This window comes from Pelophylax lessonae (genome assembly GCF_965119305.1).
Source record: "Pelophylax lessonae genome assembly, chromosome: 12".
NCBI classification, from domain to species: Eukaryota; Metazoa; Chordata; class Amphibia; order Anura; family Ranidae; genus Pelophylax; species Pelophylax lessonae.
Window position 1 is genome coordinate 84,892,941 of NC_138779.1, and position 14,902 is coordinate 84,907,842.

The window sequence follows — 14,902 nt, forward strand, 5'->3', positions numbered from 1 at the left end:
TAGCTGTATCTATTATAATACACTGCTAAGTCATTGTATAGAATTGTGCCCTGTATTTTCACTGGAAGCATGTAATATAGAGGCTGTCATTGTTTACATCTCATTCTAAAATGCTAGTTGCCTGGCTGTCATTGCAGTCCAATAGCTTTATTACTTATTTAGTCACTGACCCTGAACAAGCAGAATTCCTGCTCTGCATACTTATACTGCATCAGTGGCTTAGAAAGTATTAACGCTATTGGGATCAACACAACAGCCAACTAGCACCATTTTTAGAAGACTGTTCCCATTGTTTATATACACTAGATTACTGTATATACACACAAAAATATGTTTTAAATACATGGTTTATGTATCCATAGCACATAGCTCATTCCATCCAGCTTAGAGGTGCCTCCAGGAAGCACATCATGTATATTGAGGGAGGAGATCAACTGGATGTCTCTACAGAGTCCCTCTGCACCATCCCAGCAACAGAAGGAGGTAAGGTTTTTCTGCAAAACAAAGTCATTTTTAAACCAGACTTCGACAGACATGAATGAATGTGGTCTTGGTCACTTGAGTTTCATCAGCATGAGAATGTTTCCTGTCCAATGGCTGTTCTTGTGGAATAATAACACTCTGCAGTCCTGAAATATCAATGCCACTGATCTTATGGCCTGCCTACCCCTTCCCATATTGTAAAGGCCAGTGCTCTTTTTTTTTTTTTCCCAGCATGCTGCTGTGAAGACAGGAGGGCTTCTCATTATGATACAGAGAAATGTAATATGTTGCTTGAAGCAACCGTTCCACCTGTCTTTGCTCCTAGATTGTATAAATCAGCTCCACTATGAATGCATGATGATAGAACCTTATCCTTTACATCATTTTCCTTCACTTTATATTGTTCACAGGCACATAAACTCGCCCTGCATATAGCAAAAGAAATATACAAAAATCTTCATTGCTGAACAGTATTTTGTGTTCATACGCACATATACGTGTGTGCGACACAACCCAAGAAGAGCTAAAATAATTTTTATGCGTGTCTACGCATCTCCGCAAAATCACACAAATATGCAAATTTACTTTACAGCTCATCCTTGCGTCTTTACACAGGGACTTTATGCAAGGAATCTGGCGTTCAAACATCAGTACTGTGTGCAAGTACCAAAAGTCTGAATTGAGCTGACAGCACCCAATAAGTGCAAGCGCTCAAAGTTGTGTTATGCTTCTCCAAACTATAGTGCATGTGCAATATCTGGCCTACTACAGGATATAGTACACAAAAGTGGGTACTGCCCTCATCTGTAACTGGTCACTGCAGCAAGGAGCATTGCAAAGGCAACACATATGAGAAAAAACAAAGACATTTCCAAGCTCAACTTACCGACCAGCCTGCGACCAACCCAATTGACCTGTCCAACAGTATGTGTTAAAAACAGGGGTTTAGTTGCGCACATTTGCAAATACATGCGCAAGCCACAGAGCCCCGGCAAGGCACCCCATTTTCTGTGGACCTAACTCTAATTTCTGTGAGTCTCCAACAGTGGAAGCACATGCATTTAAATGGACAGGTGTGGGGTAGATAAACCTGATGGTAGCCCACCCCTAATTAAAGGCACAGGGGCACACTGAACACCCAGCCCATAGCACTATGGCAGCAAAGGTGTCATTGCGTTGCCTGGCTAATATAATTCATAGTACAAAAAAGTGGGTACTGCCCTCACCTGTAACTGGTAACTTTTAAAACATGGGTTTAGTGTGCCCCTGTGCCTTTAGGAAGGGGTGGGCTCCCTTCTGGTTTATTTGCCCTACATCTGTCCATTTAAATGCATGCCTTTGTTTCGCTTGACCCTCCCTTCTAGATTGTAATCTCTAACGAGCAGGGCCTTCTAAGTCCTCCTGTATTGAATTGTCTTGTAAATGTATTGTCTTCCCTCATACTGTAAAGCGCTGCGCAAACTGTTGGCGCTATATAAATCCTGTATAATAATAATAATCATGTGCTCCCATTGTTGGAGACTCACAGAAATTAGAGTTAGGTCCACAAAAAATGGGTTGCCTGCCCGGGGCTCTGTGGCTTACACATGAGCTAGGGGCCGTATGGGTAATGCCATGTTTTAGATGGCAACACTGTGTCAATGCCCCACTAACTGTAAGTTCAAATTAGGGCCAAAGTTATTTTGGGATAACAGGAGTTCCCATTGTTCTGTAATCTTAACCCGTACCCATGTAAGCTGTGACCCTAAAGCCAGATGTTGGCTGATGTCACTCAGCCGGTCCAGACTCTGGAGAGATCCTCTTCCATGTTCTCCTTGTTGTAAAGGCTAGTTTTAGGTGGGGGGCAGGGATCATTTGTTTGTACTGTTGGAATACTGGTGAGGGGATGCACTGGACACCTTTCCTGCCATTGTACTATATGCTGGGTGTCCACTGCGCTCCTGTGCCTTTAAGAAGGGGTGGGCTTCCTCCTGGCTCATCCACCCTCTGCCTTTCCCTTATAATGCATGTGCTTCTACTATGGATGCTCTCAAAATTTAGAGTTAGGACTGCAGATAATACTGGGGTGCAGTGAAATTGCTCTGCAGCTTACGCATGTATTTGCAAATGTGTGCAAATTAATCCCCTGTTTTTAACGGATAATGTTAAATAGGATAATTTGGTTGGTTGCAGGCTGGTCGGTAAGTTGAGCTGGGAATTTTCTTTGGTCTTGTTTGATCTGGAGAGATCCCGAATTTAATGTTGGGATCCACCCAGATGCCTGAACCAGTAGCTGGCTTAGCCTCCCAGCAAGCGCCCATACCCTCCACAGTCACAGCCCAGTGCTCCAGTGAGCGCTGGAAGGGCAGAGCAGAGAGCTGGTGACTGACAGTCACTAGCTATCTGCTTACTGAAGACCGAGAACTAAGCGATCGGCTCAGATTTTGGTGTAAAGGCAGCGGGGGGGGGGGGGGGGGGAACAGATGTAACGTTGGATCGATCCACCTAGGTGAATTTTAAATGTTTGTTCTTTTTGTTAATCAATACAATTACACAACCTTTGATGAACCACATGTGCAATACTTTCTTTTTTCTCATTAGCATGGGTAAGCATGTAAAGAAGCAGAGGAGTGTCATATTATGTACTCTGGTAAAGTCGCTTGCTCGCTAAAAGTGCTAAACCTCTTTTATAGATACCCTGTTGCCAGATCATTTTTAACAATAACCTTCCCAAAAGATTATATGCAGATTATATGCATTTTATGTGTTATTTGAAAGTAATGTAGACAGACACAGTATTGTAAAACACTCTTGTTAAATTCAATAATAAACTGGCTAACTTCCTTATACACAAAACAAAAACAAACAAAATAAAGACCAAGACATCTGGATAGCTTTGTTTGACTAGATAAACTTCTTTTTGCTTCTTAGTTCCACCTATTATGTTATGCTGGACCTTATAATTAGAGAGCATACAATGCTAATCCTTCAAGGTAAATAGAGAGGGGTGTTACCATCCATTATTAAAATAACATTTGATCCTTTTCAAGACAAACATTATGATTATAATTTACTTATAATCCCACTGTCCATCTTCTAAAAATATAACATATACTGTAAGTAACATACTGTCTGTAAGAATATTTAATAATAAATATCTTGCGCTCGTACTTATGTCAGAATATTTATACTGCTCTGAATATAGCAGTGTATTTATTTATGGTTAATAAGCAAAGATCTGTGAAAAAGGAGAGTCTCCACTTATGCCATAAATCAATGTCGAGAATTCTTTTTAATTGATTAATTTCTTTTTAAAAGCATATACCAATCTTAGTGAATACAGTCTACAGTGTGGAATATATATAAAAATATTTATTCGCCAGACATGCAAACACGATATATGATCAAACAAGAAGTGACACAAAAATAACTCTACATAAAAATACTAACTTCAAATAATCAATGCAATGTGATGTTTAGCTCAATAATGAAAGTGAAAGTAAAACAAAGTGAAACTAAAACAAAGTGAAACTAAAACAAAGTGAAAGTAAAACTAAAGCAAGATTACCATTTCTTCCCAGGTATAGTATAAGCCATAAATTAATGTTCTATATAAACAGACTACAATGGTCTGCGAATCACACGGCCCAAAGTCATTCCACTGCAGAAGGAATGAGAATAAGCCATGCAAAACGGAAGACTTAAAATTGCAAATAATGCACTAAATCTGATATTAATAAAAATGTATAAAAACAAAAATCAGCTTTTTAGAGAAAAATCTACCATGGCTTATACGGCTGGGATTGTAATCTCATTACCCTTAAATATGCAATATAAAACATATAAGGAAAGAATAAACAATTGTTGAATAAAATCAAATAACATAGCAAGGCATAATTACCACACTTAAGATAGCCGCTAGCTTCAAATCGTTACCAGAGTCCTAAGATGGATGCCTTTCTTAAGATGGTGGATTCCCTTCAAGTTTCAGATGAATGATGTAGATCAGGGAGTATGTCTGGATGAGTCTATTGAAAAATGTAATAGCGTGTGTGGTGTAAGTGTGAGGTGTGTTGTCAGTAGTGTAATGTGTCTGTCTCTCTCTCATATCTGGGTTGGTCTTTTATATGGTAAGAACAAAGAGCTATAAAAATTACCATAAGTAAAACCCAGAGGGATGAAACATTATCTCCATTGGCTGGGATATTCTATACCTAAACTAGTGAGGTCAGAGACACACCCCTTTTTATAATTAACCCCATACTAGGTCTAATAAAATTAAGGATGATTCCTCTATATGTAAGATTAATCATAAAACACAACATAAAACTTTGTCCAGACTACCAGTACATACATAAATGTCCACCTGTATTTCCATTATTCATCTTGGCAAGTAATGCCATTTCAATAATTATATTATTTAACACAATATAATATTTTTATATTGGAATATCTCAAATTATCTCAAGACTACACCTGGTATTTCGTCTCCAGAGGGCAGTATTGTACCGTTCATTAGATTTTGTATTTAATATAATTAAAACAATTTGTTATCTGATGACCTATTGACCTGTCGGCTAGTGAAAAGCAATTACTTATTTGACCATGCCAAAGGGCTGTCAGATATAGTCTAGGTTTGGGAATATTTACGACACCTTGAGCACTAAACCAGTCCAAAGCAATCCTTATATAAACACTCCTACCACATGCCTTAACATGAAGTAATTTGTTTTTAAGACGCACAAGTCCTTACACATCATAGAAAAGTATACTTATATATATATATATATATATATATATATATTATATATCTAATATTATATAAGTATCAAGTTCACACTTCTATATCAATAAGAATACAATGTATTATCGTTAATATACATCTTACATATGATGATGTTTTCTATAAAAACTTATATGGTTCATCTTTAAATGTCTGCTAGAATATACTGGGGTATTGTCCATTGTTATATACAGATAAGATTACAGGCCAGACTAGCCATGAGTGACTAGTACGATGTCTCGCCAATTGATTCTTATCTGATGAAATGTATGTATTACCTTATTTACGATCACATAGATACAAAGATCTCTGTTGAAACTATAAGACCCTATTGTTGAAATTCTATGCTCTCTTGTAAGCTTGTGAGAGACATTTTGCAACAAGACATATATGAACCTTCTTTCACCTTAAAAACAAGATGGATCCTGTCCTGTTCAGAATCTCTTATATGCATAATATGAAATACATGGCTTTAAAAATCATTTTTCTTTTTACCTATTATTATTTTAATAACCCCCAACAGGCCCGACATGTCTATGTATACAATACATATTACAATGAAAGGGCCATAGTTTCATTTGGATTTTTTTTTTTTATTGTGAAAGTCAAAGCAGAGTCTGTTCGGGTTTAGTAGATTACCAGAAGATATTTCGAATAAAGTGGAGTATCGTTTATTTTCAAAATGTCATTTCAAATTTCATGACTGCTAATATAGAAGTAGGTAAGCTCATTTGAAAAGGTACAAAAGTTTCAGATCTTGCTTCCAAATTGTGGGATCTGGTCATACTCTTAAGCCCCATGGTATTAAAGTGTTCCTTACCATTTAATTTTCCTGTTGTTTGCCTCGTCAATACTGGACCCCCTGACTGCAAGGTCATTGAGAATCCAGTCAGAGATTATCACAGCAATGGCTTGCATTAACCATCAGAGAAGCTGATCGCATTCTGGCTTAGGCAGAACTCCACATTCCTGCCTTAAGTGGCGTGCACATCCAAGGCATGAGCAGTTGGCATACAGACTTCCTCAGTTGGCAACATCTGGATCCAGAGAAATGATCTCTCCACCAAGAGGTGTTTTAAGCTCTGTGTGGGGAAAACCCAACATCTTGCTTATATTGCTGCCCAGCGCATTCCCCAATGATACTGTGGGATCTCCACTGGTTTCTAGAGGTCTTTTCGTGTAAAGAGCCCTAACTAGTGTTACACTGGGATAAGGTTAATAAATAAAAAATTCAGCGCAACTGTATAAAATAATAATAGAAAGCTGCTATGCACTAAAGGATCAATAAACCAAAAGTCCCAATAACAAATATATAACAAAAAGTGCAGCGCTGTCAAATGTGGATTATGAAGATGATATCGAGGAGAGCAGTCCACAGGTGCAAATTATGGTGAAGCATGCACAAGATATAAACATTCAGTGCTCTTCAATGTGCTGGTAATCCTCCACCCAGTCTCATTAGCCTCTCACCTCACACTTAGCCCCTGTGGCTGATGAAGTCCCGCCCAGTGGGACGTAACGCGTGCGAAGGGGGAGGGGCCGGTGACCTCACCCGCCATCCATTGCGGTCGAGACCTCTGTGTGTAATACGATCTGCTCATCACATGCACTTGTATAGTGCTTTACAAGGTAATTTTATGATTTTATGCTATGTTCAATATAGTAATTTATTGCGGTAATGCACTATGTCCGGACCTTTGTTTTCCTATGGACCTGTGACCCGCTTTATGGACCTGTGATCTGTTACCTGTGAGCCTTATTTTCTGATGAAGAGGAATACTGATCTGATCTATATTGGTGATATCCTTGGAGAAAGTTTATGTCTTACTAGCCTGTCTGGTGACACAGGGGCTAAGTGTGATGTGAGAGGCTAATGAGACTGGGTGGAGGATTACCAGCACATTGAAGAGCACTGAATGTTTATATCTTGTGCATGCTTCACCATAATTTGCACATGTGGACTGCTCTCCTCGATATCATCTTCATAATCCATATTTGACAGTGCTGCAGTTTTTGTTATATAACTGGGATAAGGTTGCCCAGAAGCCTAAGACCTAATTTTTTCCCAGGGTGGTTTCCTTATTTCACCTTAGCCAGGACATTGCTCTCCCCACCTTATGCCCTGTTCCTGTTCCAAAACACTCCATGGAAATTACAGATTCTTTTTGGCAACTGGAGTCCTTATTTGTCCTTCTTGAAGGTACCTGTAGAGAGCTCCCTGCCTCTCACTCTGAAATTTGAGCTTTTGGTCTAAAGGTTAGGTCCACCCTTCCCTGTTACAGCAGTAGTAAAGCCCCCTTTGTGATTTTTACCTACAGGTAAGCCTTATTATACATGTACCATTTAGGAGATATTCACCCTGCATGCAGTCAGTGACATCATTGGCGCATGCGCCCTTAAGGTCCGGCATACCTTGCCAGAACTTCAGAACTTCGTTCTGGAGTTGAAGGCTGCCACAAGCATGTGCATGTGCACGGAAGCAAAACTGGGGAAAGATGTCAGCCCTCTCAGCAGTGACAGTGCACCGTGCTTAGTTCTAAGGTAAATATTCCATAATGTAGTATGTGATGCATACTAGCACATTATACAACTGCCTTACAGGTGTTTTGTTTTTTGTTGTTTTTATTTTTTTTACAAGCCACGGTTTACAACAGCTGTAAGGCATACGCAGCCAGGTCTGTTTATGCTTCATGGACTTTTCAGCATCCTGCATTTGTTTCCCAGATTTGCAAGGGTTTCACCTTGTCTTTTGTTCACATGTTTGTTAGGATGATTGAGCCTCTTCCATTTTCAGATATAAGGTGCTTCAAGCATCACTCTTAGTTATAGAGCCCTTCTTTGTTTCATTGTTCTGTTTGTCTGTTAGATTTTGCTTGCTAGGGTGCCCACCTTAAATGGGATTGTTTCTGGACATCCTACGGTCGAGACTGTGCTATGTATTCTATGAATGCCAAAATAGGATTTTTGATTTATCTGTAAAGCCCCTTTCTTGGAGTACAGTATAGGACACATGTCCCTTTACCCCTTCTTTTTTCATGATTTACTCCTTATTTTTTGCTACGAAACTGAGGCTTGCTGTCCTTGCTACTTTGTTTGCCAGTGTCCAATCACCTGAAGGAAGCTGCATACTGTATAACCCACAGTCTAGACTCCAAATCTGTGTCCTGTACTCCAAAAAAAAGGATTTCTTTGTTGTATATCATGGGACACAGAGCAACTTAATAGTTCTTACTATTGGGGTTATGCACCAACTACAGGTAATTGAACACTGGCAAGAAAAAGATAGGAAGTCCTCTTCCAAGCATAACCCCTTCCCTCCGAAAAGTCTTCATTTTTGCCAGTGTCTGAAGGCGATTATTACTGCTGTGCAGGGCTCTGCACTTTTCTACCAGATTCTCAATGGTTCCAATAGAGATCAGAAGAATGGTTCTATCCAGAACCATTCTTATGAGTTATCCCTCAGAAGAATAGTACCTGAACCCCACACAGGATGTGAAGGACACGACACTGAATCATTGTCGGTTGGCACTGGACCCTGCATTTTCAAAACCCTGCACAATGATAAATTGCCTGGTGTTTCTGGTAGGGTGCTATACAGTTTCAGGTCAGTGGAGTACCTGAGAGCCCTTTGGGCACAGTCTGCCTTGATGGGTGAGGTTGAACCCTCTCAGGGATTCTGCAATGGACTGGTGAGTGCCCTGGGTAACCCCACTGGTTCACTAACACAGTCTGGTGCTCCATCCCCCTATTTATTCCTATATATTCAGGGCAGTTGAGGATTCTGCACCTGGGGAATCCTAGGGTCAGAGTTCAACTTAGACTCAGAAGGTATTCATGCAGTTACTCAAGGAAGTGGTGTGTATTGATCTGAAGCTTCCGCTGCCCCTGGGATCATGGTGACCACCATCACAAGATGCTCTGTCCTTTCCAATACATCTTCACCATAATAATATTTTATGAGGACTAGACACATCCCAACAAAGTGTTCACTCCACTGAAGAGATTCACTCAGCAATACCCAATGAAGGAAGATTTCAGTAAGAAGTGGAGTATGCCCTTGGTTGATGCAACAGTCTCTTATCTCAACAACAATTTTACTTTCCCAGTGGATGACATTCTGGTTTTTAAGGATGCTTCTGAAAAACTTCTGGAATCCTTGTTCAAAATGTCTTTTGCCTTGGCGGGGGCTGCTCTGCAGACAGTGATTGTGGCTATTGTAGTCTGCCAGAGGCTTAGTGTTGGGGTAAAATGTCTCTAGAGGGTTGGAGTCCTCTAATGAAGATCCTGATGTGGACACATATCTGGCAGATCTTCCTTGTAAATTCTGTTTTGTTGTGGATGCCCTAAAGGATTCCATTCAGCAGATTTCTTATTTGGGTCTGTTACCTATGGACATGTGCAGGATTATTTGGCTAAAATATTTGTCTGCTGAACCTTCCTACAAAAAAATGCTGGCAAGCTTACCCTTTTTACTTTCAAGTCAAAACCTCAGTACAATTTTGTATAAAGTCCTGGGCTCCCAAGCCAGCAAAATCAGACTCCAAGTCCTTACCAATGAAGGGGTGCCCCCATTTCTGTGGGTGGGGGGACATTTGCAAACTTTTGCTAAAGTTTGGCAAATGAATGGGGACAGTGGCTTGGCTACAAGCCTAAGTTTTAGAGTGCTCTCCCTCCAGGCTTCATTTTTTTTAATATTTATTTAAAATGGCAAAAAAGATTGTCTTTTTTAAGACCCTCTATCATATTTTTTTCCCAGGTAGCAATCGTTCCAGTCCTAGAGGATGAAAAATTCCAGTTTTCTATTCAGACCTCTTTATGGTTTCAAAACTGAATGGTGATGTTTGTCTCATATTGGACCACAATCATGTCAAAAGGTTTCTCAATATACACAAGTTCCAGATGGAATTGGTACAGTCAGTGGTGACCTCTCTACAGCCAGGGGATTTTCTAGCAGTGGTGAACATATAGGATGCCTACCTACATGTCCTGATATTTCCCCCTCATCAGAGTTTCTTCGGTTTTCAGTGGAGAAATGTATTTTTCCATTTGGGGTCCTGCTGTTTGGCCACCCCAAGGTCCTGGCTACAGTTCAGGGCCTTCTGTGGACCAGGAGTGTATTTATTCTGGGGTACCTGGGTGATTGGCCTCTGCGGGAAGAATCTGCTCTTCTTCTGAGCAGTGCGGTATCACTCGCAGTTCATACTGTGGAGAGTTTTGGAAGGGTGTTCAGTCTCCAAAAGTCTGTGTTGTACCCGATTCAGATGTTGAAATATTTAGGTTTGATCCTGCATACTACCGAAGCAAGAGTGGTTCTTCCTCTGGAAAAGTGCCTGACTCTGAGGTCTCTGGTGGATCCTCTCAGGACATTGAGAAATTTCTTGAATTCACCTTTGCATGTAAGTCTTGGGAAAGATGGTTGCTCCCTTCTTCAAGGCAGTCCCTTTTTCTTAGTTTCATTCCAGCCCTCTGCAGCGGAATGTTCTTCTGACATGAGTCAGAAAGATGCAGTCCTTGGATTCTCCAGTGTCCTTACATCCCAGCACTTTTCAAGTCTCTGGACTGATTGATGTTTTTTTTCAGCTGTTGGAGACAGGAAAATCTTTTCTCTCCCTCTCTTGGACAGTTCTGACAACAGACCCCAGCTTAACAGGTTGAGGGGGAGTTCTGAATCACCTTGCAGTGCAGCGAACTTGGTCTCTGCAGAAGTGGCTGTTGCTCATTAACATTCTGGAACTGAAGGGGGTTAGGCCTTGCTCTTGTATATTGAACAATGCAGCTTCCTGTAAGAGTTCAGTCTGACAACACCACGTCTGTGGCTTATATAAATCATCAAGGAGACACAAAAAGGTGAGCGGCCCAGGAGGAAATGGATCTCATCCTATCCTGTGTGAAGTTTCACATCCAGGCATTGTCTGCACTCTACATTCTAGGAATGGAAAAGGCATGACTTCCCCATCCAGCAGCAGTTGTCACTGGGAGAATGAGCTCTTTAGCCAGAAGTGTTCAAGATTTGTTAATGGTGGGGCACTCTGGATGTGAATCTTCTGGTGTCCATGCTCAACAAAAAACTGGACAGGTTCATCTCCAGGACCAGAGATCCTCAGGTGTTTCAGTGGATGCTCTGGTGACACAATAGGCCCAGTTCTCCCAGATAGATGCCTTCCCTCCGCTTCAGCTTCTTCCAAGGCTACTTCGTAGGATTCAAGTTGAAAGAATACCAGTGATTTTGATTGCAGTGGCTTGGCCCAGGAGAACATAGTACTCAGACATTGTGAGCATGTCAGGGGACAGTCCTTGGGTTCAGATCATCCTGACCTTGGGGTTTATTTACTAAAGCTAGAGAGGGCAAAATTAGTCACAATTCTGCAGAGAAACCAATCAGCTTCCAGGTTTCATTGCTAAAGCTTAATTAAACAAATGGAGGTTAGAAGATGATTGATCTCTCTGCAGAATCGTGACTCATTTTGCCCTCTCTAGCTTTAAAAGGTGTGATCTTTCATCCTTCCTTACAGCCATAGCTTTACAACATGGCTTTTGAAGCCAGAGTCTTGAGAGACAGAGGAGTCTCAAATTCTGTTATTTCTAGTATTTTAAAGACTAGGATGGCCACTTTGCGGTAGATTTGCCACAGGACCTAGAAATCTTTTATAACTTAGGGTGAAGCACAAAATTTCTGGGTCAGATTTTGGCATTACTAGTCTTTTTCAGAGGCTGATTGATTCTCATTTCTTGGTATGTGCCTTTGTACAGGATGTTACGCAGATTGTCCCTCTGGTCAGGCAACCTTTGACTCAGTGGGGTCTCAATTTGCCACTTTCTGTTTTACAAAAACCTCAGTTTGAGCCTCTTCGAAACCCTCCTTTGGTCCTTTTGACAGGGAAAGTTGTATTTCTTGTAACTATTCAGCTTCAGTTTGTAGGGTTTCAGAACTGGAGGCCCGTTCATGTAAAGAGCCATTTCTGGTGCTTTGACCTCAACCTACTTTTTTGCCATAGCTTGTCTCAGCTTTTCATCTCAATCAAAATATAGTATTTCCTACCTTTTGTCTTAGGCCTCAGTCGCTGAGAGACAAGACTCTCCACACTTTGGATGTGGTCTGTGTTGTTCGAATTTACATTCTTTTCAAGGGCCCTAAGAAAGGTCACACAAGCTTCTAAGTCTACTATTTCCCATTGGATTTGTCAGCTTATTGCTTTATGTTATGGTCCGAAAGGAAGGGATCTTCCTTTGCCATTAGAAGCTCATTTTACCAGAAGTGTAGGTGCTTCTTGGGCTTTTCTTCACCAAGCTTCTGTTGCTTATGTTTGCAAGGCCACTACTTGGTCTTCGGTTCACACTTTTACAAGGTTCTACCAGCTAGATGTTAGAGCCACTGAGGACACTATCTTTGGTCGCAGTGTTTTCTAGGTCATTGTGTGAGATTCTTCCTGTTTCTGGTTTGTTTTGGTGTTACCATGTTGCCCTTACCTCATTTAAGTTCCTTGGGACATCCCTGATAGTAAGGATTTCTAAGCTGTTGTGTCCTGTGATGTATGAGAAAGAAAATTGGATTTTTGACTTGCCTGTAAAATCCATTTCTTGGAGTACATCACGGGACAGAGAACCCTCCCCCCTGTGTTTTTTGGATTATATATATATATATATATATATATATATATATATATATATAGTATTACACTGTGCAAAGGTTTTAGGCAACTGTGAAAACAATGCTGTAAATTAGGAATGCTTTCAGGAATAGAAGTGTTATTAGTTTATTTTTACAAGTTAACAAAATGGAAAGTAAATGAACAGAAGAGAAATCCAAATCAAATCAATGTTTGTCCTGACCACTCTTTGAATTAAAAACAGCAGTAATTCTTGTAGAAACTTTTTTAGAAAGAACTCGGCTGGTAGGTTGTTCCAGACATCTTGGAGAACTAACCACAGATCTTCTGTCAATGTAGGCTGCCTCAGATCATTCTGTCTCTTCATGTAATCTCAGGCAGACTCAATAGTGTTGAGATCAGGGCTCTGTGAGGGCTAAACAATCACTTCCAGGACTTATTGTTCTTCTTTACGCTGAAGATATTTTCTAATGACAATGGTTGTATATTTGCGGTCGTTGTCCTGCTGCAGAATACATTTGGGGCCAGTCACTTGCCTCCTGATGGTATGGCATGATGATTAGGTATCTGCCTGTATTTCGCAGCATTGAGGACACCATTGATCTTGGCCAAACCTCCAACTCCATTTGCAGAAATGCAGCCCCAAAGTTGCAAGGAACCTCCACCATGCTTCAGCCTTCCTGCAGACCCTCATTATTGTACTGCTCTCAAGCCCTTTGGTGAACAAAATGCCTCCTGCTACAGCAAAATATTTCAAATTTTAACTCATCGGTCCAGAGCATCTGCTGTCAATTTTCTTCTCGGCAGTTCTCATGCTTTTGTTAATAGTTGAGTAATTTATCCTTGTTTCTACAGAGGTGTGGCTTTTTGGCTACAATTCACAATTCTTCCATGAAGGTCACTTCTGGCCATACTTCTCTGGACAGTAGATGGATGTACCTGGGTCTAACTGGTTATGTCAGTTTTGTGCTGATGGCACTACTGGAAATCTTCCAGTGTCGAAAGGAAGTAAGCATGATGTGTCTTTCATCTGCTGCATTTAGTTTCCTTGGCCAACCACTGTGTCTACGGTCCTCATCATTGCCTGTTTCTTTGTGCTTCTTCAAAAGAGCTTGAGCAGTACATCTTAAAACAGCAATCTGCTTTGAAATCTTTGCCTGAGGGGGACCTTGCTGATGCAGTATAACTACCTTGTGTTTTGTTGCTGTGCTCAGTCTTGCCATGGTGTATGACCTGTGATATGAAAATGTCTTCCACAACATCACCTTAGCAGAGTTTAGCTGTTTCTCATCCAGTTTTAAGCCCCCTACACAGCGGTTTCTGTGTCAGTTAAAGACTGTGCTTTAACCTACATATGAAATTGATGATCATTTGCACCTGCTAAGTATAGTCAGTCAATCATACACCTGACTCTAATCCTACAAAATCCCTAAAGGTAAAAATTGCTTGCATCATTGCAAATTGTAAATATTTTATGCACTGTTCCTTTTAAAAGATAACAGAACCCTTGTGCCATATGTAACCCTCCATGAAGTGGATGTTATGCTTACAAGTTGCATCTTGTTGAGGCTGTTATGGGATTGTTTCAAAGCTTGATTTAAATCATTGTTTCTTTGCCTATTGTTTCACATTGTGTTTTCCCCTGAGCTGATCACCTCAAATAGTATCAGCTGTGACAAACAAGATTCAGCCTAAGCTGCTCTCTTTTTGTGTTTGCCCTGGCGCATAAGCTTCCGCATGTTCATCTCTGCCTTGATCACGTGTCTATGGCGTAGGCCAATTTGTGCACACGTGGGAATTTTCGCCTTTAATTTCAGGTATATGCCGCATGAAGGGCGTGTTCTAACGCAATTGGCGTGCACGTGGATGCCACGTACCACGCCGCACATGCATAAATCGGTGCGTTCTGTAAGGAACTGTCTCCAACACACTAGCCTCATAGGCTGAAAGGGACACAGAGCAGCAGCAGCAGCTGGGTGGCATGAGTCACTGTGGGATTATGTTACTGGCACAATCAGGTCCTGTATCTGGGCATAATCAGTGCTGTGTG

The 14,902-nt window shown here is 40.8% G+C and overlaps 1 protein-coding gene across 1 annotated transcript in view; it reads left to right on the plus strand.

Moving 5' to 3' along the window:
• CFAP74 (cilia and flagella associated protein 74) overlaps positions 1-14,902 on the plus strand; it is a 385,998-nt gene that overhangs the window by 357,835 nt on the left and 13,261 nt on the right. The window contains exon 36 of the mRNA XM_082274200.1: positions 363-483. Coding sequence (XP_082130326.1) covers positions 363-483 — 121 coding nt within the window. The remainder of the gene's footprint in view (positions 1-362; positions 484-14,902) is intronic.